General features: G+C 39.6%; 2 protein-coding genes across 2 annotated transcripts in view; both read left to right on the plus strand.

The window, feature by feature from the left end:
- Window positions 1–2: 2 nt before the first annotated feature.
- Window positions 3–10,249, plus strand: LOC146580131 (uncharacterized). Its single transcript, XM_085266725.1, has 12 exons — window positions 3–42; window positions 1,317–1,443; window positions 1,537–1,633; window positions 1,996–2,126; window positions 2,250–2,320; window positions 6,912–7,037; window positions 7,130–7,225; window positions 7,313–7,441; window positions 7,521–7,649; window positions 7,743–7,777; window positions 7,930–7,964; window positions 8,664–10,249. The coding sequence occupies exons 1-12, from the start codon at window positions 16–18 to the stop codon at window positions 9,569–9,571; spliced, it is 1,911 nt and encodes a 636-aa protein (XP_085122851.1). The 5' UTR covers window positions 3–15; the 3' UTR covers window positions 9,572–10,249.
- An 8,425-nt stretch (window positions 10,250–18,674) lies between these two features.
- Window positions 18,675–23,612, plus strand: part of LOC146580132 (ubiquitin-like) — a 30,903-nt gene continuing 25,965 nt past the window's right edge. The window contains exon 1 of the mRNA XM_085266781.1: window positions 18,675–18,864. Within this exon, the coding sequence (XP_085122907.1) occupies window positions 18,750–18,864 (115 nt within the window). The 5' untranslated portion in view covers window positions 18,675–18,749. The remainder of the gene's footprint in view (window positions 18,865–23,612) is intronic.

The following is a 23,612-nucleotide window of genomic DNA, read 5'->3' on the forward strand; positions in this document are numbered from 1 at the left end:
AGTGAAAGTTTGCTGATGTCGGTAAATCAGATAGGCTGCACGGTGAGTACTCTCCTGTTTACCCTCCCTTTTTACTACTCACCGTTAGAAAACATCATCATTATTGCTGTCTGGACTTACGGGTTATAGCGTCAGTGCGTTTGGTACTTTATACTGAAGCTGTGATTGTTTTACTGTTGCTTGAATGGTCTGTTTTATCGCCCCGAAGGCGGGTAAGCACGGCTAAGAGGCGGCAGCATGGTTCAATAACACTCGAGACACAGACTGTTACTGTGGACGCATTCATTCAAATTTAAAGGGTTTACAATTTAAATTTGAATTTAAATCGATTTCGAAAATCAGACGTTTCAAGGTTATTTTACTTATAGCACATTTGTAATGATAGCACAATACCAAAGAAACCTGTAGCTACAAACCGTAAACGTATCGTATTTATAATGTTGCTTTATTATTACCAGCTCAACTTTACTTTAACGAGCTTTATTTAAGGAAGCCACGTAACACAGTACAGTGACGTTATTGCAGGAAGAGAGAAAACAGAACAAACGAGAGGAGGCAGACACGACAGTGTCACACAGCTGTTGCAGATGTGTCTGCCGCACATCCATGACTCTGCTGTTCCACCACATCCTAAACTTGATGTGTTGGATTGACATCTGGTGACTGTGGAGGTCATTTGAGTACTGAACTAATTTTAATGTTAAAAGAAAACATTTTGAGAGGATTTGAGCTAACATAGTGAGTTATCCTGCTGGAAGCAGTCATCAGGAGTTTACTGTACACCACCAGCAGCTTTAACTGTGGATATACGGCAGGATGGATCCGTGCTTTCATGTTGTTTATGCCAAACTCTGACTCTGCAGTCTGAATGTTTGTTGGTGCCTTTCTGGTTATCCTCAATTTCTGGAATGTCAAACTCACTTTACATCCTGGGCCACATACAGCAAACTTTAATTTTAAGTGGACCAGACCAGTGAAGCTGCCCTTCTGTCAGTGTAAAGAAGTTTAACTACACAATGCAAACCTGAGATATATAAGAGAGATATAAGAAAAAAGAAGCGCAATTTCAACAGCACTTTACACACAACTGTTATCTATTAATTAACTATTTCTGGCTCAGTATGAATGGCCACAGGGAAGGTTTTTATCAGGTGAAAAAACTTCTTAAAAGCTTCTTAATGTCTATGCTTTTCTACTAATTTTCCAAAGCCATCTAATTGGCTGGATTGGCGTCTTTACCGGGTCAAGTGTGGCCCCCGAGCATTGTGTTTGACTCTCCTGCTCTAACTTCTGCTGTATCTAATATCCTTCAACAGAATGGACCCAAGCATCTGACAGTAAAGTTCAGGAGTGAAAATGCCGACACACATCAGACGGACATCAGGATGAATCACTCCCTCGTGTCGAGGTTCAGAAAGAAACTAAAAAGCCTTCCTGTTGCAGGTAAGTAGTATAAAATGCAGCAGCTTAAAGCATGTGGCTCTGATTAAATGATGTGTGACTTATATTCCTTTCCCTCATTGACTTACCTTTTAGATTACTATGGCCTCAAGAGTCCAGGTCTTACATGTTACCTGAACAGCGTGCTTCAGGTGCTTTTCATGACAGAAAACTTTCGCGATGCTTTGAAAAGGTTTGAAAAACAACTTTATTTGGGATGTTTTTAAATGTGGCTTTGTTGTCTTGAGGAGATGAGCACAGCTGTCATAAGTTAGCATAAAGCCTAGATGCATGGGAAAGAAAAAAAGAAGAAATGTAGGAAAATCAGAATAAATCAGAAACGTAGAGTATCACAGAAAATGTTTTTTGTTTTCTTTTACTCTTTGACTCTCAGTTTTAAGAAACAAGATGAAGTTTTTCTTTTATTTAACAGAAGTGTCACATTGATGTTAAAGTGTATTTCTTCCAGGAATTAATACGCGTTAAAATCTGGAACTAAGTGGAAATATAAAGATTTTTAATCACATTACCTTTGTTTCCTGGTTACATATTAAGGAGTCCAGATCACCGGAGGGGCAGGAAAGACTCACCAATTGTTGACTTAGAGCTGAGAAGGCTGTTTGATGATTTACAGAAACAGTTGGCCGAAACACGTAACATCACAGAGAAGCTGGGCATCACAGATGGTAAGATGGTTTATTTGACATGTCTCATTATTCTGTGTGTGCATTTGAAATGCTGTAACAAATATATTATTACTGGTGCTCTGGTAATAATTTTGCGTCCTCTTCTATCTCCCTGATCTTCAGTATTTGAACAACGTGATGCTGCTGAGTATTTTGAGAAGATTTTGTGTATGACGAGCCAAGACGCTTCCAAGGTGCGACCAATATACAGCTCTGTTTACTTTAAGGGCACAGTGTTCATTAATCAGTGCTGAAATTTGAAAATATCTAGGTACACGTGTACACGGTACAGCACAGCAGGCACCAGCTGTAGCTGTCTGCTACTCAGTGTTAAAAGCGTCTTTTGGAAAATAAAGAATCTGATTTTTTTATGTAGGTTCTTAAACCATAAACACGTGTCTGGGTAGTTGAGTAAAAATCACTATATATGTACATATTTGAAAAAGTACATATACTTTTTCAAATATGTGCATTAGTTGAGTTAAAGTGTAAAGATTAAAATACTTAGATTTACTCGAGACAATATAAGAGAGGCAAACATAGTCAAAGTATTTTGAATGCACAATGTCTTTAATCAAAATGATAGTTTTAATGCTAATATTTAATCCATAAACTTTCACATTTCCCATTTTACAAAAAAGCAGAAAAAATTAGCAGAAATTACTTTTTTGATTAATAAGCCAAATGAGTTATTTATTTGCTGCTAACAGAAAATAGGAGTAGATGTAGCAGTAGGCCTCACAAATTATTGTACTTTATTCTAACTTTATTCCGGTGATCCGAAGGGCCAGCTCTGTTCTAGGATGCCCTCTGGACCCAGTGGAGGTGGTGAGTGACAGGAGAATGGTGGCTAAGCTGTCATCACTGTTGGACAACATCTCCCACCCCATGCTAAAAACCAGCAACAAACAACTTAAACATAAACAATTACAAAGAAAGAACAATACAGTATCCACATCTGAACCAAAGAGTAAAACAGTGAAATGTGGATTATTAAATATTAGGTCTCTCTCCTCCAAGTCTCTGTTAGTACATGACTTAATAATTGATCAACAAATTGATTTACTCTGCCTTACAGAAACCTGGTTGCAGCAGGATGATTATGTTAGTTTAAATGAATCAACACCCCCGAGTCATTCTAACTACCAGAAATCTCGAAGCACAGGCCGAGGGGGCGGTGTGGCAGCAATTTTTCACACCAGCCTATTAATTAATGAAAGACCAAGACAGACTTTTAATTCATTTGAAAGCCTGATGCTTAACATTGTCCACCCCAGCTGTGAAACTCAGAAACCAGTCTTACTTGTTATCATCTATCGTCCACCTGGGCCTTACACAGAGTTTCTGTCTGATTTCTCAGACTTTATATCCAATTTAGTTCTGAGCTCAGATAAAATAATTATTGTGGGTGATTTTAACATCCATGCAGATGCTAAAAATGACAGCCTCAACATGGCATTTAATCTGCTATTAGACTCAATTGGTTTCTCTCAAAATGTAAAAGAACCCACCCACCACTTTAATCACACTCTAGATCTTGTTTTAACATATGGCATCGAACCTGAACATTTAACAGTGTTTCCTGAAAACCCTCTCCTGTCTGATCATTTCCTGATAACATTTACTTTCACAATAATTGATTACACAGCGGTGAAGAGTAGACTTTATCAAAGTAGATGTCTTTCTGAAAGCACTGTAACTAAGTTTAAGAATATAATCCACCCACTGTTATCATCTCCAATGCCCTGTACCAACACAGAGCAAAGCAGCTATCTGAACGCTACCCCAACAGAGGTCGATTATCTTGTTAATAATTTCACCTCCTCACTACATACGACTCTGGATACTGTAGCTCCTGTGAAAACTAAGGCCTCAAATCAGAAGTATCTGACTCCGTGGTATAATTCTGAAACACGTACCCTAAAGCAGATGACTCGTAATCTGGAGAGGAAATGGCGTGTCACAAATCTAGAGGATCATCATTTAGCCTGGAGAAATAGTTTGCTGCTTTATAAGAAAGCCCTCCGCAAAGCCAGAACATCTTACTATTCATCACTGATTGAAGAAAATAAGAACAACCCCAGGTTTCTCTTCAGCACTGTAGCCAGGCTGACAAAAAGTCAGAGCTCTTTTGAGCCAACAATCCCTTTAACGTTAACTAGTAATGACTTCATGAACTTCTTCACAAATAAAATTTTTATCATTAGAGAAAAAATTACCAATAATCATCCCACAGATGTAATATTATCTACAGTTACTCTTAGTACCATTGATATTAAGTTAGACTCTTTTTCTCCAATTGATCTTTCTGAGTTAACTTCAATAATTACTTCCTCCAAACCATCAACGTGTCTTTTAGACCCCATTCCTACAAAACTGCTCAAAGAAGTCCTGCCATTAATTAATTCTTTGATATGATCAACCTATCTCTAATGATCGGCTATGTACCACAGGCCTTCAAGCTGGCTGTAGTTAAACCTTTACTCAAAAAGCCATCTCTAGACCCAGCAGTCTTAGCTAATTATAGGCCAATCTCCAACCTTCCTTTCATATCAAAAATCCTTGAAAGAGTAGTTGTCAAACAGCTAACAGATCATCTGCAGAGGAATGGTTTATTTGAAGAGTTTCAGTCAGGTTTCAGAGCTCAGCACAGCACAGAAACAGCTTTAGTGAAGGTTACAAATGATCTTCTTATGGCCTCTGACAGTGGACTCATCTCTGTGCTTGTCCTGCTAGACCTCAGTGCAGCGTTCGATACTGTTGATCATAATATCCTATTAGAGCGATTAGAACATGCTGTAGGTATTACAAGTACTGCGCTGCAGTGGTTTGTATCATATCTATCTAATAGACTCCAATTCGTGCATGTAAATGGAGAGTCCTCTTCACACACTGAGGTTAATTATGGAGTTCCACAGGGTTCAGTGCTAGGACCAATTCTGTTAGAAGACATAGCATACATTTTCACTGCTATGCAGATGACACCCAGCTCTATCTGTCCATGAAGCCAGATAACACACACCAATTAGTTAAACTGCAGGAATGTCTTAAAGACATAAAGACCTGGATGGCCGCTAACTTTCTGCTTCTTAATTCAGATAAAACTGAGGTTATTGTACTCGGCCCTGAAAATCTTAGAAATATGGTATCTAATCAGATTCTTACTCTGGATGGCATTACCTTGGCCTCCAGTAACGCGGTGAGGAACCTTGGAGTCATTTTTGACCAGGACATGTCCTTCAACGCACATATTAAACAAATATGTAAGACTGCTTTCTTCCATTTGCGCAACATCTCTAAAATTAGAAATATCCTGTCTCAGAGTGACGCTGAAAAACTAGTTCATGCATTTATTACTTCCAGGCTGGACTACTGTAATTCATTATTATCAGGATGTCCAAAAAACTCACTGAAAAGCCTTCAGCTAATCCAAAATGCTGCAGCAAGAGTCCTGACAGGGACTAGAAAGAGAGAGCATATTTCTCCTGTTTTGGCTTCCCTTCATTGGCTTCCTGTTAAATCCAGAATTGAATTCAAAATCCTGCTCCTCACATACAAGGTCTTAAATAATCAGGCCCCATCTTATCTTAATGACCTTGTAGTACCATATCACCCTATTAGAGCGCTCCGCTCTCGCTCTGCAGGCCTACTTGTTGTTCCTAGAGTATTTAAAAGTAGAATGGGAGGGAGAGCCTTCAGTTTTCAGGCCCCTCTTCTTTGGAACCAGCTTCCAGTTTGGATTCGGGAGACAGACACTATCTCTACTTTTAAGATTAGGCTTAAAACTTTCCTTTTTTCTAAAGCATATAGTTAGGGCTGGACCAGGTGACCCTGAATCCTCCCTTAGTTATGCTGCAATAGATGTAGGCTGCCGGGGGATTCCCATGATGCATTGAGTTTTTCCTTTCCAGTCACCTTTCTCACTCACTATGTATTAATAGACCTCTCTGCATTGAATCATATCTGTTATTAACCTCTGTCTCTCTTCCACAGCATGTCTTTATCTTTATCCTGTCTTCCTTCTCTCACCCCAACCGGTCGCAGCAGATGGCCGCCCCTCCCTGAGCCTGGTTCTGCCGGAGGTTTCTTCCTGTTAAAAGGGAGTTTTTCCTTCCCACTGTCGCCAAAGTGCTTGCTCATAGGGGGTCATATGATTGTTGGGTTTTTCTCTGTATCTATGAAGCGCCTTGAGGCGACTTTTGTTGTGATTTGGCGCTATATAAATAAAATTGAATTGAATTGAAAAATGCAGCAGACTGTGACAGCACTGAGCAGCTCCTTCAGTGGGAGACTGCGGCACCCACGGTGTGGGACGGAGAGATTTCGCAGGTCTTTCCTCCCCACTGCTGTCAGACTCCATAATAAAGACTTTAACTGATCAAACACACACATCCATACATATGCAATAATACTAAGTGCAATAATCCTTTCTGTCATCGTTGTATTTTTACTCAGTTGTATATAGCATTTGTATTTGTATTCTATTTTTATCTTATTGTATATTTATTTTATTTTATTCTACTGTATATAGTATTTTATTTTATTCTATTCTGTACAGTTGTGTACTGTATTTATTCTTATTGTATCCTAATTTTTGCCTCATAACTTTTGCACTGTCCACTTCCTGCTGTGACAAAACAAATTTCCCACGTGTGGGACTAATAAAGGTTATCTTATCTTATCTTATCTTATCTTAACAAAATGCTTTTGTCAGTGCAGTATAGCTCTAACAGTGCCTCTGATTACACGGGTGCACAGCAACAATTGTCCTTTTTTTGTGTCCAGATCTTTAAAGGAGAGCTGAATCACAGGACAACATGCTGTAAGTGCGACATGAAGAACGATTCCAGGAGCTTCTTTTGGATTCTGCCACTAATGGTGGAAGATTCAAGATATAAAACCTACAATGTGGTACTGAATTTTCTTTCATTAAAAGCAAGGGTATATATTTTCAAAATGTTAAGAGAGCAATCTGTTTTACATAAAATCTTCATGGTTTGCAGGAGCAAGGACTCGAAGCTTTCTTTGAGTTACAACAAGTATCTGGTGATGACCAGATATACTGCAGCCGCTGTGATGAAAAGCAAAATGCAGACATTGTGAGTGATGAATCTGATCTCTTAAAATTTTTATCACAAAAGATCAATGCCTCTTGTTCATGTAGTTGTTTTTATGTTGTGTCCTAGAAATGGGAGATAACTCAACATCCAGATGTTCTGACCCTCCTGCTAAAGAGATTTACCTTTGACTACAAGCTGAGGCGCTACGTCAAGCTTCACTGCAAAGCTGATGTGCCTCAAACTTTACACATGGAGGTATTTAAGAGAGAACAGCAAAATGTTTTAACTTTTTTCTTTTAAATTTAATGACTTTGTTTTATTTCCTTCTCTCCAGAAATGTACTTATGAGCTCTACGCCGTGGTTAACCACTTTGGCAGTCTAACAGGAGGACACTACACCGCAGAAATCAAATCATATGAAAATGGGCAGTGGTACTGCTTCAATGATGGACATGTTGAAAGTGTAAGGGAGCATAATTTGACAAGTCCTCAGACAGTTAAGTGTTTAACAACATGACATTAAGTCATTAATTTATTATTATTTTTCATTTTTCAGGTCAAACTATTTTTTGCTAAAGAAAACCCACTGAGGTAAACACTGATTTTGTTGAATGCCACATGAGGAATATTTCCTGAGCTAGAACCATGTAATGTCTGACATGAAGCAGCTGGAGTTCACATTATTCAGCTGGTTGACTTTTGATGACGTTTGATGGCGTCTTTCTCATAATTCCTCATAACAGGTCTTCTACAGCTTACATCCTCCTGTACAGGAAAGGTAAGTTTGCTTAAGATCACCTCTTATAATTTTTTTAAATTCATAATTATAATTTATTTGAAATGGTTAACCCACCGAGAAAAGAAAACTGTAATCTTTACCTTATGATATAAAGTGCATCGAGTCAACTGTTGTTGTGATTTGGAGGCAAATAAATAACATTAAATTTGATTGAAATTGAAGGTGACATTATTTCACTAGACTTAGATGTAGTGCAAAGAGTGTAAAAATGTAAAAGTTGTCTTACTAGCATACTTAAGAAGTGTTTCCCAAAAGCTTGTAGATAAAAATAATATTAAGAGTATCTGAAGAATTATTTTTGACCTGTAGGAGGAGCCAAAACTGCATGCTTTAAAGAAGTACTGGTTGTTTTTGTTTCAGTTTTAAGTTCTTTCACTGTTTTGAAGAACACTAATGTACAAATCAGAAAATTAATCAGTAACACAAACTGATTTAACTGTTTTTTGCACAATTGATTGGACTGTTTGCCTAAAATATTAATTTCCTAAAAGCCAAATGTCACTTGATGCTGCTTCTCTTTTTTATGGAGTGCCAGTTGTTTTGCCACACACATATCAGACTGATGCAAAAATGATGACATTCATAATAAATGCCATGAGAGCAATAATCTCTTCTCCAAAGACAGATTAGTCATTGATCATTCTGTGTTTTACTAATCTTCCGTTTTTATGTTTAAAGTTAGCAAAGAAGCTCCAAAGACTGAAGGAAGTGACCACGACACTCAGTGTGCACATTCAGACGTCAAGGCTGAAGGAAGGAGTCATGAGACACACAGAGGGGACACTGCTTTTCCTCATTATCAACCAGAGAGATATAATGACAAAGGGAAGGACATTTTAAAGGACTACAATGGTGATTTGCCAAAAAGCTGTCGTGATGATGGAATTTTGGGAGAACTGATGAACTTTAATGGAGAACCGGATAAACAGCCAAACCAAAGAGCAGCACGGATAATCAAAACAACTGACAGTAGAATAAGAATTAAAGCAGTTGTGCAGTGGCTTGATTCAAATACAAAGGCACACATGTATCCTCATATCAGCAAAACAGAACATTTGAGAACACGGAAAATTTACGAGACTCAGCAAAACAGTAATTCCCAAAAGAAACGTCAGAAAGCACGAGACACTTTCTGGGAAGTTAGGGACGACATTGATACTGAGACTGGAACAAAAACAAGTAAACCAAGGAGTACCCCAGGAAGAAATAGAGAGAAACCTGGAGAGACTAAAGCTGAGGAAAAGAAGAAGGAGGAACTAAAAGAAGCATCAACACGAGAAAACAGCAGGCCTGTTAGACGGGGAGGGAACGGTTCTGTCTCTGCTGCTGATAAAAGGATTTGTAAAGCTTACTGTTCTTCAGTCATGAACCCAACAAACTACTCCAAGAGTCACCGTACAATCAACGAAGCCTCTAATTATAAAAACTCAGTAAATGAAGGCAGAAATGTAAATACCTTAAACAGCAACAATATGAAAGAACAGCACGTTGTTACTACAGACAGCAAACTCAAGACCAAACACAAGCAACAACAAACTGCAAGCGTGACAGAGAAACAAAATCTAATAAAAGAGCCTTGGAGGTGATGTTGTTAATTGTGATCAGTAAACTGTGATCAGGAATGCATTTGTTTACCTTGTTATATGTCAATGTCTTCCTTATTTATTATTGGCTAATGCACATAGGTAAACACAGAAGAGCTACCTCGTCAGGCCAAGACTCTGCAGTCTATTTACACCTACAGGCCAGTGGACACTCTTTCAATGATGAGGATGTAACATCCTGGACAGGGAGGAACGCTGGTTTGAGCGCGGAGTCAAGGAGGCCATTTACGTGAAAAGGGAAAGACCATCTATGAATTGAGGAGGGGGCCTAAGGGTACATCTTTCACCATCTTACAATGCTGTGATTGCAGCCATTCCCCAACTCTCTGTGAATGGTACTCATAGTCTTTGATCAGTGGTTGTTGATCAATGGTCATGAGAATTTGCATAATTATGATGAAGGTGACCTCCCAGCCCAGTGGGCTGGTTTCAGTAATTATGCGAATGCACTGTTTATAAGATTAGGGAAACCTGCAGTCAGCTGAGACTGAAGAAGTCACTTGGATGAGTGACGAAACGTTTCTCCCACTGAAAACACTACGTCCAGATGAACAGAATCAACTTTTTGGGGATTTACTTACCTGGATGATTGAGAATGCATCAAGACATTTTGACCAGTAAACTTTTCTTGTTTAAACATGCTCCATGGTGTGGTCTGTCTTTACTTGTGACTTCTTGATCTTGGTAAATACAATAATTGAAAAATACCACGTTACATATAATATACATATAATAATGTACAACACATTATGGAGTATTCTTCTGCTGTGAGGTCCTGCCTCCGTGTACTTATGCAATTAATCTTTGGACGGGTATATTTATAAAAAATATTATATTAGGGAAATTGTCCTACACATATTTTTGACCTGGGGGTAGAATTGATTGTGAACTGGAAAGGGAAAATGCTTATGAACTTGCAAATTAAAAACATGATGCATTTATGGTAACCCTTTTTCATTTTTATTTAAGAAGAGAATTTGTTCCATTGTGCGATGGGCCGGACCTCTTTCTTTTCGTGGAGATAATTTCTCCTGCCTTAGATAAAATCCTCTCCCATGGAACAGAAGACGCTGGAGTGCAGAGAAACTGGTAGAGATGCAGTTATACAGTCTACCTGGGTCCCACAAACTATCAGCTAAAGAGAATAAATAAATTAAATTGCTACACATTTTGCAGACTAACATTTTAAAATTATTTAAATAAATAAAATCTATCTTTTTATAACATTAAATGTAGTGATGCGTCCAGCAACACTGACGCACCGACGCATGGATCAAGCTCACAGAGCGAAGCCTTTATCGGTGCGTGCGTCGCTTTAAGAAAAAGTCACGTGATCGATACAGCTGCTGTATCGCTCATTGCCATTGTTTAAAAGGTACCGCATCTGCTAACGGAATGAGTCGCCACCAAAAAAAACAAAAAAAAAAAAAAACCCACAAAACTACTCTCACAAAGATAAACAATAATAATAATACATATCTCTCTACAACAAATAAAAATACACATCGCTCCATAACAAAATGGAGCCTGAAAGAAAAAGAAAAGTTTCTGCTGTGTGGGATCATTTTAATCTTTTAACTGCAAATACTTCGTCTGTCTTTGTTTTAGTGTAATCTATCAGAATAGGAAAAACAGCAATGTGACTTGCAGTGTAAATTATTTATTTCATTTTATGCAGGTTAAATGTCACATCTGTTCTGCGGAGCTTTCTTACACAAACAAAAGCACCTCCTCAGTATTTAGGCATTACAGAGCCAAACATGAAAATGAGGAGACAAACACATCAAGAATAAACACAGGTAGACCTATATTGACACCGAACAGCTTTATCATCATTTTTTTTTAGTAATATGCTTTTTATTATTTTTGAAATCAAGCATCTAGGAAGACTGTTCTGGACCAGGCAGTCCTGAATTTTATTAAAAAGGACTGCCAACCCCTTAGTATTGTGGAGAGTGTCGGAGAGAAACATTCCAAGATCAAAGGATCCTTTAACGTACTGGGGGAACAGGAAGACATCTTATCAGAACCTTTTCCACCTGGTTTTACAGTTTTTGTGTACCCTAGCTTCATCTGGGCCTGTGAGTTTTCCAAAGCTGGGGAAATGGTGTTTAAAAAAAAAAACAAAAAACGCAATTGACTGAATGCAAAAACATTTGATAAACTTATTTTTCTGAATAGAAATTTATAATAATCTCTGAGTCAATTACATTTAAATGGGTAATATTATATTCACAATACTTTCATTTTAATTTTCACTTAATATCATTCACAATATATTTTAAATATGTCTGCAATATTTGCAGTGTAAAAGATATAAAATGATTCCATGGAAAGTACAATACCTTACAGTGTATACAAGTATGACTAGGTCATTGAATCAGTGTCTGTTGAGTCTCAAGGAAGTTGCCTCCAGTGATATTTAAGGTCCAGCAGGTGTCAGTATGGAGCAAAACAGCAACACTGTGTCGACACAGTATCGATACAGTTTGGGGAATGTGCTGAAACGCTTCACGAGGCCTCATCTACCCATCACTAGTAAAGAGTCAAATGGAAGTCTTCCTAAAGTTATTTAATGATATTTATATTATGAAATGCAGATTTTTGACATTTTACGTTTTTCCCGTTTTCAGATAAAATAGACACGCACAAAACAAAAGCAAACAACAAGAACACAAAGCTGGAAAACCCACCCGATTGACCAAAATCAACTCAAAATACTCCACACAACAGAACCTCCTCTATTCCTCGCTGGCTCCATATCTCTCAGTAGAAATATCAGTGGTTTGCTATCTGTCACCAGTGTTGGTTAAGTTACTTGAAAAAAGTAATCAGTAACTAATTACTGATTACTTCCCCAAAAAGTAATCCCATTACTTTACTGATTACTTATTTTCAAAGGTAATAATTACTTAGTTACTTAGTTACTTTTTAAAAACATGATTTACAACCTGAATAAGTGATAAAGCGATAGATCTTTCAGCCCAATTCTACTTTTTCTGCATAATCCATCATACAAAATGTAATCAAATGGAAAAGTCTCTTTTTAAAACTTGTTTTATTTGTTTTAACCTTTTAACTTTATGCATCAAGCAAAAATTTAAGAATATGCAACATTAATTGACTGGAAGAAATTAGCTTAACATTTAAACCTATTTTCTGCACATTCCAGCACATAAAATAAAATATTTTTTTTGTGTTTACACTCACTCTTTCAAATAGATGCAAGTAAAACACAAATAAATAAAAGCAAACACTAGCAGTCCTTTTGCTCTATTTTCATCTGTAAAGCAGGAGTAGGGTAGGCGGAGGTTTACCCTTGTGCAGGTGTGCCGCAGCGGTCAGTTGAAGAATCCGCGAGTTTCTCTGTGAATTTCCCATTATGTTGTAGCGCACTTGGTGCTTGCTTGGAAGTTTAGGGTTTATTTTTTCGCTGTAAAAAGAAGTTTTCTTCCCACGCACAACGGACACTAATGTTTTTGTCACTTTTTATGGAATCAAACTCAAAGTAAGGTCAGTACTTCCACGCTTTAAACGCTGCACGCTCATACTCTCTCCTGCACTCGATATATTATCCATTGTTGATCTGCACACAGCTGTTGTCACGAACGTCGCACTTGCTTACGTCACTGTCATGAGACATTCTCGCAAAAAAATCACGGTTTCGATCACAACCCCGGTGCAGAGATCCCCTGCCAAGGAAACACTGGAGATATGACCCAATAAGGATATATACAGGGTAAAAAGATAAAATAAATAAGAACGGGATACAATATAGCTATAAATATAAATAGAGTAAGAAGATAAAAAATGAATAAGAATAAAATCAATAAATATTAGGCAAAACCTAAATTAATAATATGAATAGAATAACAGGATAGAATAAATAAGCATAAAATAAATAAACGTTAGGTAAAAGCTAAATTAAAAAGGTGGGTCTTGAGCCTGTTCTTAAAAACATGTACGTTCTCTGCGGCCCTGAGCTCCTCCGGCAGGCTGTTCCACAGATGAGGACCATCTGCCTCTCCGTGAGTATGTGTCCTGACTTTGGGAACAGTCAAAAGGCCAGTACCAGAGGACCTCAAGGTCCGCGAGGGTTCATATGGTAAAAGCAGATCTGAGAGATAAGAAGGCCCAAGACTATTAAGACATTTAAAAACCAATAAAAGAACTTGAACCTGAAACACACGGGGAGCCAATGCAGCGATTCTAAAACCGGTGTAATGTGGGCCTGCCCTCTGGTCTTCGTCTGCACACGAGCTGCAGAATTTTGTAAAAGTTGTAAAGGTGAAATATTCTTTTTGGAGAGACCAGAGAGCAGGGCATTACAGTAATCAATGCGACTGGTAATAAAAGCATGCATCAGCATCTCTGTGTTGGCCCGGGAGAGAATAGGGCGGACTCTGGCTATATTTTTTAGATGATAAAATCCAATTTTGGTAACATGTTTAATATGTGGGATAAAACCAAGCTCAGAGTCAAAAATAACACCCAGGTTTTTCACTTGTAGCGAAGGACATAGTGAAAATGCCTCTAATTTAGACAAGAGTTTCTCTCTCTGAGCCTCAGGACCAATGATTAAAACTTCAGTTTTGTCCTGGTTAAGCTGTAAAAAGTTTTCTGCCATCCAAGATCTTATATCTAAAATACAGTTAAAAAGGGCATCCATTGGTCTGGTGTCATCAGGAGACACGGAGATGTACAGCTGCGTGTCATCAGCGTAACTGTGGAAGTTCACTCCATGCCTCCTGATGACACTGCCGAGAGGGAGCATATACAAATTAAAAAGTACAGGGCCTAGAACCGACCCTTGAGGCACACCACGTGTCATTTTATGGATGTTAGAGGAGCATGTATCCATACTCACCATAAAAGGTCTGCCTGAGAGATATGAAGTGAACCAGTTGTGTACAGCACCAGAGAGGCCCACCATGTGTTTCAGTCTGTTTAAAAGAATAGCGTGGTCTACTGTATCAAAGGCTGCACTTAGATCCAGTAGCACCAGGACTGAGAGCTTTTGAGAGTCCCAGTTACATCTAAGATCATTTAAAACCTTTAGGAGAGCCGTCTCTGTGCTGTGGTTCACCCTAAATCCAGACTGGAATATCTCCAGGATCTGTCTATCATTCAGAAAATAATTAATCAGAGTAAAAACAAGTTTTTCTAAAATTTTACTTAAAAATGGTAAGTTGGATACAGGTCTGTATTTATTAAAATCATTACAATCCAAATTGCTCTTCTTCAGAAGGGGCCTCACCACCGCCGTTTGAAAGGCAGCAGGGAAGACACCCAACTGAAGAGAGCAATTCATCATGTATAAAAGCTCAGCCTCAAAAAATCCATAAAGTGTTTTAAAAAGTGAAGGGGGGATTGGATCTAAAAGACATGTGGTGGGTCTTACTGTGGAGAAAACCTTCTGAAAGTTCTCAGCATTAACCAGGACAAAGCTGTCCAGTGTCTCCTCAGGTACAATCGAGCCCTCAGATATGTTTAAAATCATATCACGAGAAGATAAAATATCAGATCTGATGGCGCTGATTTTTCCCCTGAAGTGGTCTGCAAACTGCTCACAGAGTGAGTCTGTGGGGGTTCTTTGGGAGCTGTTAAAATCAGGGTTAAATAAATGATCTATGGTGGAAAAGAGGGCCTTGGGATTATTTTTGTTATTACTGATTATTTTGGCAAAGTATAAATTTCTTGAATTCCTTAGTGTATTATTGTACATTTTAAGTTGCTCGCAAAGTATTTGATGGTTGATAGCATTTTTTATTTTTCCTCCACCTCCTTTCTGCTGCCCTGCAATTTCTTTTGAGTTTTTTGACTTCTTCGTTTCTCCAGGGTGATACGTGTTTTACGTTAATCTTTTTGGTGGTGAGTGGAGCAACGGAGTCAATGCTTTTCTTCAGTTTGCTGTTAAAATGATTAAAAATAAAATCACAGGGTGCAGGTAAAATCACAGGGGAGCATTCGTCTAAAACCCTAGTAAAATTTGCAGCCACTTCAGAGGTTAGATAGCGGCTCCTCACAGTTTGCACCGAGGTCTCCCGCTGAATAAAACCGGTGATGTTAAAAAACACACAGTAGTGGTCAGAGACAGCCAAGTCAACAACAGAGGACACACTGGCGGACAGCCCATGGGTGATGACCAGGTCCAGAGTGTGTCCTCTGTTGTTAGTCGGCTGCGTGACGTGCTGGGTAAAATCCATACAGTGAAGAATGTTTAAGAATTCTTTTGATGCAGGGTCAGAAGGATTATCTATGTGCAGGTTAAAATCACCGGTTAAAATTATCATGTTATATTTTGAGTGTATGTTTGTTAAAAATTCTGAGAATTCCTTGATAAAAGCAGCGCTGTCTTTAGGTGGTCTGTAAACTGTGACAGATAAAACTGGAGGGCTGCTGAAAACAATAGCATGGAATTCAAAAGTGGAATAAACCATTGAATCAGATACCGAAGCAGTTAGGTTCCAAATGAAGCTTCGGACGTCACTGATCACGTGACTCTGGCCAAACGAATCAAGCCTCAACACAGTGCTTCTGAAGCAGTGTGAATTTTTTGACACACGCACCGGAGCGTCAGCTTCAAGCGGGCCATCACTTAGCATTAAGCTAATCGCTAAATGCCTGGGCCTAATGACCAGTGGAGGGGTCTGGATGTGTTTATCTGTTATGTACATGGTAATGCATGGCTTAATGTTTGATATTGTGAAGAAAATGCAATTACAGCAGAAATGTAATATTTTACTTTTGTTTCTGTACCACAGTTTTACAGTGCTTTCGACAGTAAACACCTGCAGTTAGGGTTGCCAACTCCCTGAAAAATAAATAAGGGACACCTCGTGGCCAGGGCCGGGCAACCCAGTTGTCTTCACCCTTCCCAGTGTGGTGAATTTTCTAGCTCTTTTTTTTGTGTGTGAAATTATTTTTTTAACCATTTGACTTGAATTTGATTTAAGTAGATGCATATTCTTTGTGATATGAACACATGTGAAACAAATGATCATTTAGCCATTTATTTTTAGCTCAAAATGACAACATTAACACAGTAAAACAGGTCTCCTTCTTAAACAGAAGCCTGTCATGCTTAACTTTTGAGAATATAAGTAAATCTTTCTTTAAAAGAACTCTGTCCTGCTTAACTTAAAATAATAGAAAACAATAGAAAGAAAAACATTCTTGTAACAGTGCACATTTAGTGCATTTAGTACAATTGGCTTCAGTTGAGGTATTATTTCAGCTTTTCTAATGGTAATCAGCTGCTCCCGTTTGAAAACCCGTTTGTTCCCATGATTACGCATCTTAACTCATCATCATTATTCATCTATGTATTACTTTTATGTATTAGTCATCTATTTGTTGTAATCATCTCCTTAGAGTTGTTTATTACACAAAATAAATTATATTATCACACTTCTGGCCACATAGCGCTGATATTCACTGCACATGCCCATATTAACTTTTTCCAGCCAGGTGTTTTCCTTTTCCCATTCTTCCCTTTCTCTGAGGGGAACAAACATTGCTGCTCTAATGCTGGGCTCACACTGTGCGGTTTTAGGCCCATTTTGAGCCGATTTTTGAGTGATCGGACCGATTTTGGCCTTCATCGTGCGTCGTGTATTATACGTGGGGTAACGAGAAGTGATTAACACCTCACGACCAGCTCCCGATCATCAATCGCTCGTGAGGGTGTCACCGCAGCTGCTCACGCGCAAACACGTAAACGTCGGTGAAAAAGACGTTGCAGCACGGCTGTGCAGCGTGTGATCTGGACACAAGCGATGGAGGCACAACTTGTAGAACTTTGGAAAGCTCATCCGAGCCTTTTCGATGTGGCATCACAAAATTATCACGACCACAACAACCGTGAAAATAGTTGGATTTACATTGGTGCTCAGTCACAGCTGCCTGATCAATGTTTTTCTTTAGCAATTTAGCAAAGTTGATGGTGGTGGTGTGCGTGTCTGTGTGAGTGAAAGACAGAGAGAGCGAGCGACAGATTTTCTGTTATAACCTTCATTTTATGGAGGCACAGTGTGAGCACTTAGGTCGCATCAGAGCATCGGGCCGTATAGTGTGAGACCCTGCATCGTGACCTATGAACTTCTAACCCCTGCGAGTCAATCGTGCAGTTTGAGCAGGAGCTGAATAACGTGACTGAAAAAATCGCACAGTGTTTGCCCAGCTTTAGGTGTACTGTCGTCCGAGACTTGCACCGCCGTGTCGGCGTTTGTTTCCCTGTTGGCCATGCTTCTTGTTGTGGTCATCTGTTGTCTTCCGGTATTTTCTCCGTAAGCGACCTTTCCTCGACCAATGAGATGAGCGGTAATCTGAATTGTCATACTCGAATTGTCATAAGTGTGCTGTCAGCTCATTGGTCACAAAGCAGGAGAGGGGCTGGGAATTATATTTTCAAACAAAGCGTTAATTCCATTAAAAGTTATAGACTACTTTTGATTCTCACTGTATTACGGGACAAAGTGCGTCCCTTATTAGCTCAATACGGGACGTGTACTTTTGTTTCTAAATACGGGACGATTCCGTATTTTAAGGGACGGTTGGCAACCCTACCTGCAGTAAGTACCTGCTGACTAGAAACCCGCTTCACACCCTAGTGAAGGCAGTGTTGCCAACGCCTCAGTAAGGAAAATCGCTATTGGTTGTCCTAAAAGTCGCTAAATGATGTCATCGCCTAATTTGCATAATTGGTCATGCTAATCTAATTGTAACCTATGTTGTTGGAGAGAGAAATAACATCGTGGAAGAGACATAAAGTGAGTAAAAAACGTCCTAAATGCATTTAGAGTTTATTTAGAACTACAAATTAAATTTCTTTTAGCAATTATTGTTATTGTTTTGTCACAAAAGACGTGAAAGCGATATGCGCTTTCACGTCTTTTTTTAGGGGTCTGAAAACTCGCTAAATATAGCGACAAAGTCACTAAGTTGGCAACACTGAGTGAAGGCAGAATTGTTTATCTGAGATTGTAGGTGGAGAATCCTTTCCGACCCACACTCCAGTCCAGAAGGTGGCGGTAATGCACCTAAAGTTGTTGGCCAACCGCCATTAAAATACAGGCGAAGAAGAAGAAAAGACAAGAAGAAGCAAGATATCCATTTCCGTGAAGCTATCAGCTCAGCATTGGAAAGGAGCGCTGCAAAAATGTTTGTTACAGTGAAAGCAGTAATGGGAGAGACCTGGAATATTCGAGTGGAGCCATCTGATACAATTGAGAATTTAAAAGCTAAAATCCATGACAAAGGCGGTATTCCTCCAGGTAGGTGTAGAATCACTACCCTCCATGATCATGACTAAAACTACCACTGTTTACTACATTACAGTTAACGCTAGATCAGTGATTCTCAAAGTGCATGGCGCACCTCACTGGTGGGTCGCAGAGTTCTGACAGGTAGGCCCAAGTTACCTGCCAGGACAGTCACGCGGAATTAATGATTAACATCGGAACCACTTTATCGCCAAACAAAGAAATTCGCGGCAGTTACGTTAATAATATGCGCATCTGTTGAAAAGCTGCAGCCTACAGCCGCAATAAAGAATTGTACTGAAAAGTGCGAACCTGTGGTCCGGTGTCGTGCCAAGGTAGGTATCCTCAGCAGAATTTGTACTGCGGTAAAGTGAGCCGTCATTTGTGAGCCGCGGTCAAGACAGCCGCCTCCTATCCGCCGCATAAATTTCCTTGCGCTTTTACACCAGTCTTTACGGTAGCGCCTTTTCGCTTTATATCCTGATTGAAAGCCTAGACTCGCGCACACATGCACGCGCGTGAACAGTCACACGCACGCGCGCACACAAATTACAATGGAACAGCCCAATACAGCCATCGTGACAGTCTGGTTGCATATTCAAAAATTCATTAAAAATCATTCTTAAAAGTTGATGCCAAGCTTTCAACACAATCCTCTTCTCGGACACCTACTTTACCTCTGGGCCAGTTTTTACCCAGATTTACTGTAATATTACTCAGAAATCACAGTAAACTCATATTCAGTGCAATACAGTCAATGCACTACAATTATGTTTATTTCAAAAATTCATTAAAAATCATCCTGAATAGTTGAGGTCCAACTTTCAACACATCCCCCCTCTGGGACACCTACTGTACCTGTGTGCCAATTTTCATCCAGATTTACTGTAGAATTCCTCAGAAATTAAAGGAAACTTATATTCAATTCAATACAGTCAATACAATAGAATTATGTCAATTTTCCAAAATTCATTAAAAATCATCCTGAGTAGTTGATGTACAACTTTTAACACATCCCTCCTCTAGGACACCTACTGTACCTGTGTGCCAGGTTTCAGCCAGATTTACTGTAGAATTCCTCAGAAATTAATGGGTACTTGTATCCAATGCAGTCGGCCAATACAGTAGAATTATGTCAATTTTCAGAAATTCATTAAAAATCATCCTGAGTAGTTGATGTACAACTTTCAACACATCCCCCCTCTGGGACACCTACTGTACCTGTGTGCCAGGTTTCAGCCAGATTTACTGTAGAATTCCTCAGAAATTAAAGGGTACTTGTATCCAATGCAGTCGGCCAATACAGTAGAATTATGTCAATTTTCAGAAATTCATTAAAAATCATCCTGAGTAGTTGATGTACAACTTTCAACACATCCCCCCTCTGGGACACCTACTGTACCTGTGTGCCAAGTTTCATCCAGATTTACTGTAGAACTCCTCAGAAATTAATGGAAACATTTATTCAATTCAATACAGTCAATACACTACAATTATGGAAATTTCAAAAATTCATTAAAAATCACCCATAATAGTTGAGGTCCAACTTTCAACACTTTCTTACTCTGGGCGTCCTACCGTACCTCTGGGCCAAGTTACATCTCAATTCACTGTAATCTTTATCAAAAATTGAAAGAACAATTATATGTCAATGCTGGATGTGTGTCCTTTCAAAGTGACACTAAATAACAGAACTCAGGCACATCAGGGAATAATCCAAAAGGCGGATTTATTAAACAAAAACAACATACAAAATATCTCTAACCCATACTACATAACCTAAAAAGAAACAAAGGGACACTTAGAAGCACAAGGAAACAATACTGAAAGGGCAAGAGACACAGTCCAAACACAATCCACAACTAAAATGCCAAAAGAACAAGTCATCCCACATAGCAGACGGGTCTTGCCTGGATCTGGTGTCAAGCCGGCACTGCTGGCTGACTTCTGGCATGGTAAGATGGCACTGTTTATGTGATGGCATGCCACATTTGGCCTGATTGGGTGAATGTGACATGTTGTATAGAGCACTTTGAGTAATATGGGTGAGTAAAAAAGTGCTGTATAAGAATCAGTCCATTCACTGTCTGAACAGAGTTTCGTCATGTTACTTTTGCACTATTATGTTCCAACACATGTTGTTATTACATGGCTTACATGGCTAAGGTACACATTAGGCTGACATCTGGGGCCAGAGCTGAAACTGTTCTGGGCCAGCACAGGGCCAGCAGTGTGTCTGCAACTGGCCTTGTGCTGGCTCATGTGTGGGCCACCTCTGGTAAACCAGATCTGGGCCACCATAGGGCCGTCATTCTTTGCGGTATGCAGGCCATGTGTAAGCACATTGTGTGGGACAGATCCAGGCCATACCAATTTTGCTATGTGGGAGGAATTATGTAAAAATAGAAACATCATAAAAATGAAAATGAACATAAAGTAAAATGTACTGAAAAGAACATCAGTATGGCCATCATTATTTGCTTGGAAAGTCTAAAGTTCCATGGCTTTGAACAGCCAGAGAACGCAATGCCCAGCTTAGAATGACTAAAAGTAACTTCTTTTAACATTCTGTCATTCTGCTTCTATATCAAAAATCCACTAAAAATAGTCATTTGAAAAAAAATATTTGCCACTTTTCATCAGTTTGGGTTCCTCTGTTTATAGCAATTTTTAGAAAAGAACCCAATACCTTTGTCACTATACAGTTGTACAGTGAGATACAGAGCATCTCCTACTCATTGCAAACATGCTGGGAGGGTGGCTCTATCCGCCTTAGTGCAGCTGCTGTACCATACTGTGATGCAGTAAGTTAGTAGGCTCTCAATGGGCGAGTGGTGGAAGGGTGAGCTGTAGTCCACAAAGAGCATTCTGGCGTAGCTCTGCCGCTGTTCTAGGTGACTCAGCACCGAGTGGAGGGTGATGGCATCTTCTGTGAATCTGTTTGCACGGTATGCAAACTGGTGGGGGTCGAATTCTGGGGGGAGGTAATCCTTGGTGTGCTGAAGGACTAGTTTCATGATTACCGGTGTGAGGGCCACAGGGCAATAATAGTTCAGGCTGGTGATGGGAGACTTCTTTGGTACTGGGATGATTGTGGCTGATTTTAGACAGGATGGGATGGCTGCTTCATCCAGTGAGAGGTTGAAGATTCTGGTGGAGATGAGGGTGAGCTGGTGGGCACATGGTCTTAGCACTTTACCACGTATTCCGTCTGGACGCCTTCCTGGGGTTCACTGCTAGGAACACTCATCTGACATCGTGCTCCGTTACAGTGAATGGAGCGGTGCAGGAACCAGGTGAGGATGAGGATGGGAGCAGGGCTGAGGCAGATGAATGCTGCTGTTGTGGTGATTCAAAGCGGGCAAAGAAGCTGTTTATGTCCTCTGCTAGCTGCACACTCAGGTTTTCTGTTTTCACAGTTCTGCCTCTGTGGTTTATGATGTCTATTATTCCATGCCATGTGTTGTTGCTGGACAGGTGGGACCCCTTTTCAGGTCAGCTCGAGCAGACCTGTACAGAGCTCTGTCAACAGACCTACAGGGAGTGCAGAATTATTAGGCAAGTTGTATTTTTGAGGAATAATTTTATTATTGAACAACAACCATGTTCTCAATGAACCCAAAAGACTCATTAATATCAAAGCTGAATGTTTTTGGAAGTAGTTTTTTTTTTTTTAGTTATTTTAGGGGGATATCTGTGTGTGCAGGTGACTATTACTGTGCATAATTATTAGGCAACTTCACAAAAAACAAATATATACCCATTTCAATTATTTATTTTTACCAGTGAAACCAATATAACATCTCCACATTCACAAATATACATCTCAGAATCAGAATCGTGTTTATTGGCCAAGTACAGTGGGGCAAAAAAGTATTTAGTCAGCCACCGATTGTGCAAGTTCCCCCACCTAAAATGATGACAGGGGTCAGTAATTTGCACCAGAGGTACACTTCAACTGTGAGAGACAGAATGTGAAAAAAAAATCCATGAATCCACATGGTAGGATTTGTAAAGAATTTATTCGTAAATCAGGGTGGAAAATAAGTATTTGGTCAATAACAAAAATACAACTCAATACTTTGTAACATAACCTTTGTTGGCAATAACAGAGGTCAAACGTTTACTATAGGTCTTTACCAGGTTTGCACACACAGTAGCTGGTATTTTGGCCCATTCCTCCATGCAGATCTTCTCGAGAGCAGTGATGTTTTGGGGCTGTCACCGAGCAACACGGACTTTCAACTCCCGCCACAGATTTTCTATGGGGTTGAGGTCTGGAGACTGGCTAGGCCACTCCAGGACTTTCAAATGCTTCTTACGGTGCCACTCCTTTGTTGCCCGGGCGGTGTGTTTTGGATCATTGTCATGTTGGAAGACCCAGCCTCGTTTCATCTTCAAAGTTCTCACTGATGGAAGGAGGTTTTGGCTCAAAATCTCACGATACATGGCCCCATTCATTCTGTCCTTAACACGGATCAGTCGTCCTGTCCCCTTGGCAGAAAAACAGCCCCATAGCATGATGTTTCCACCCCCATGCTTCACAGTAGGTATGGTGTTCTTGGGATGCAACTCAGTATTCTTCTTCCTCCAAACACGACGAGTTGAGTTTATACCAAAAAGTTCTACTTTGGTTTCATCTGACCACATGACATTCTCCCAATCCTCTGCTGTATCATCCATGTGCTCTCTGGCAAACTTCAGACGGGCCTGGACATGCACTGGCTTCAGCAGCGGAACACGTCTGGCACTGCGGGATT

This window comes from Mchenga conophoros, linkage group LG3 (assembly GCF_057382185.1).
Source record: "Mchenga conophoros isolate Kocher_MC1m ecotype Shallow Benthic linkage group LG3, M_conophoros_male_GT1.1, whole genome shotgun sequence".
Taxonomy (NCBI): domain Eukaryota; kingdom Metazoa; phylum Chordata; class Actinopteri; order Cichliformes; family Cichlidae; genus Mchenga; species Mchenga conophoros.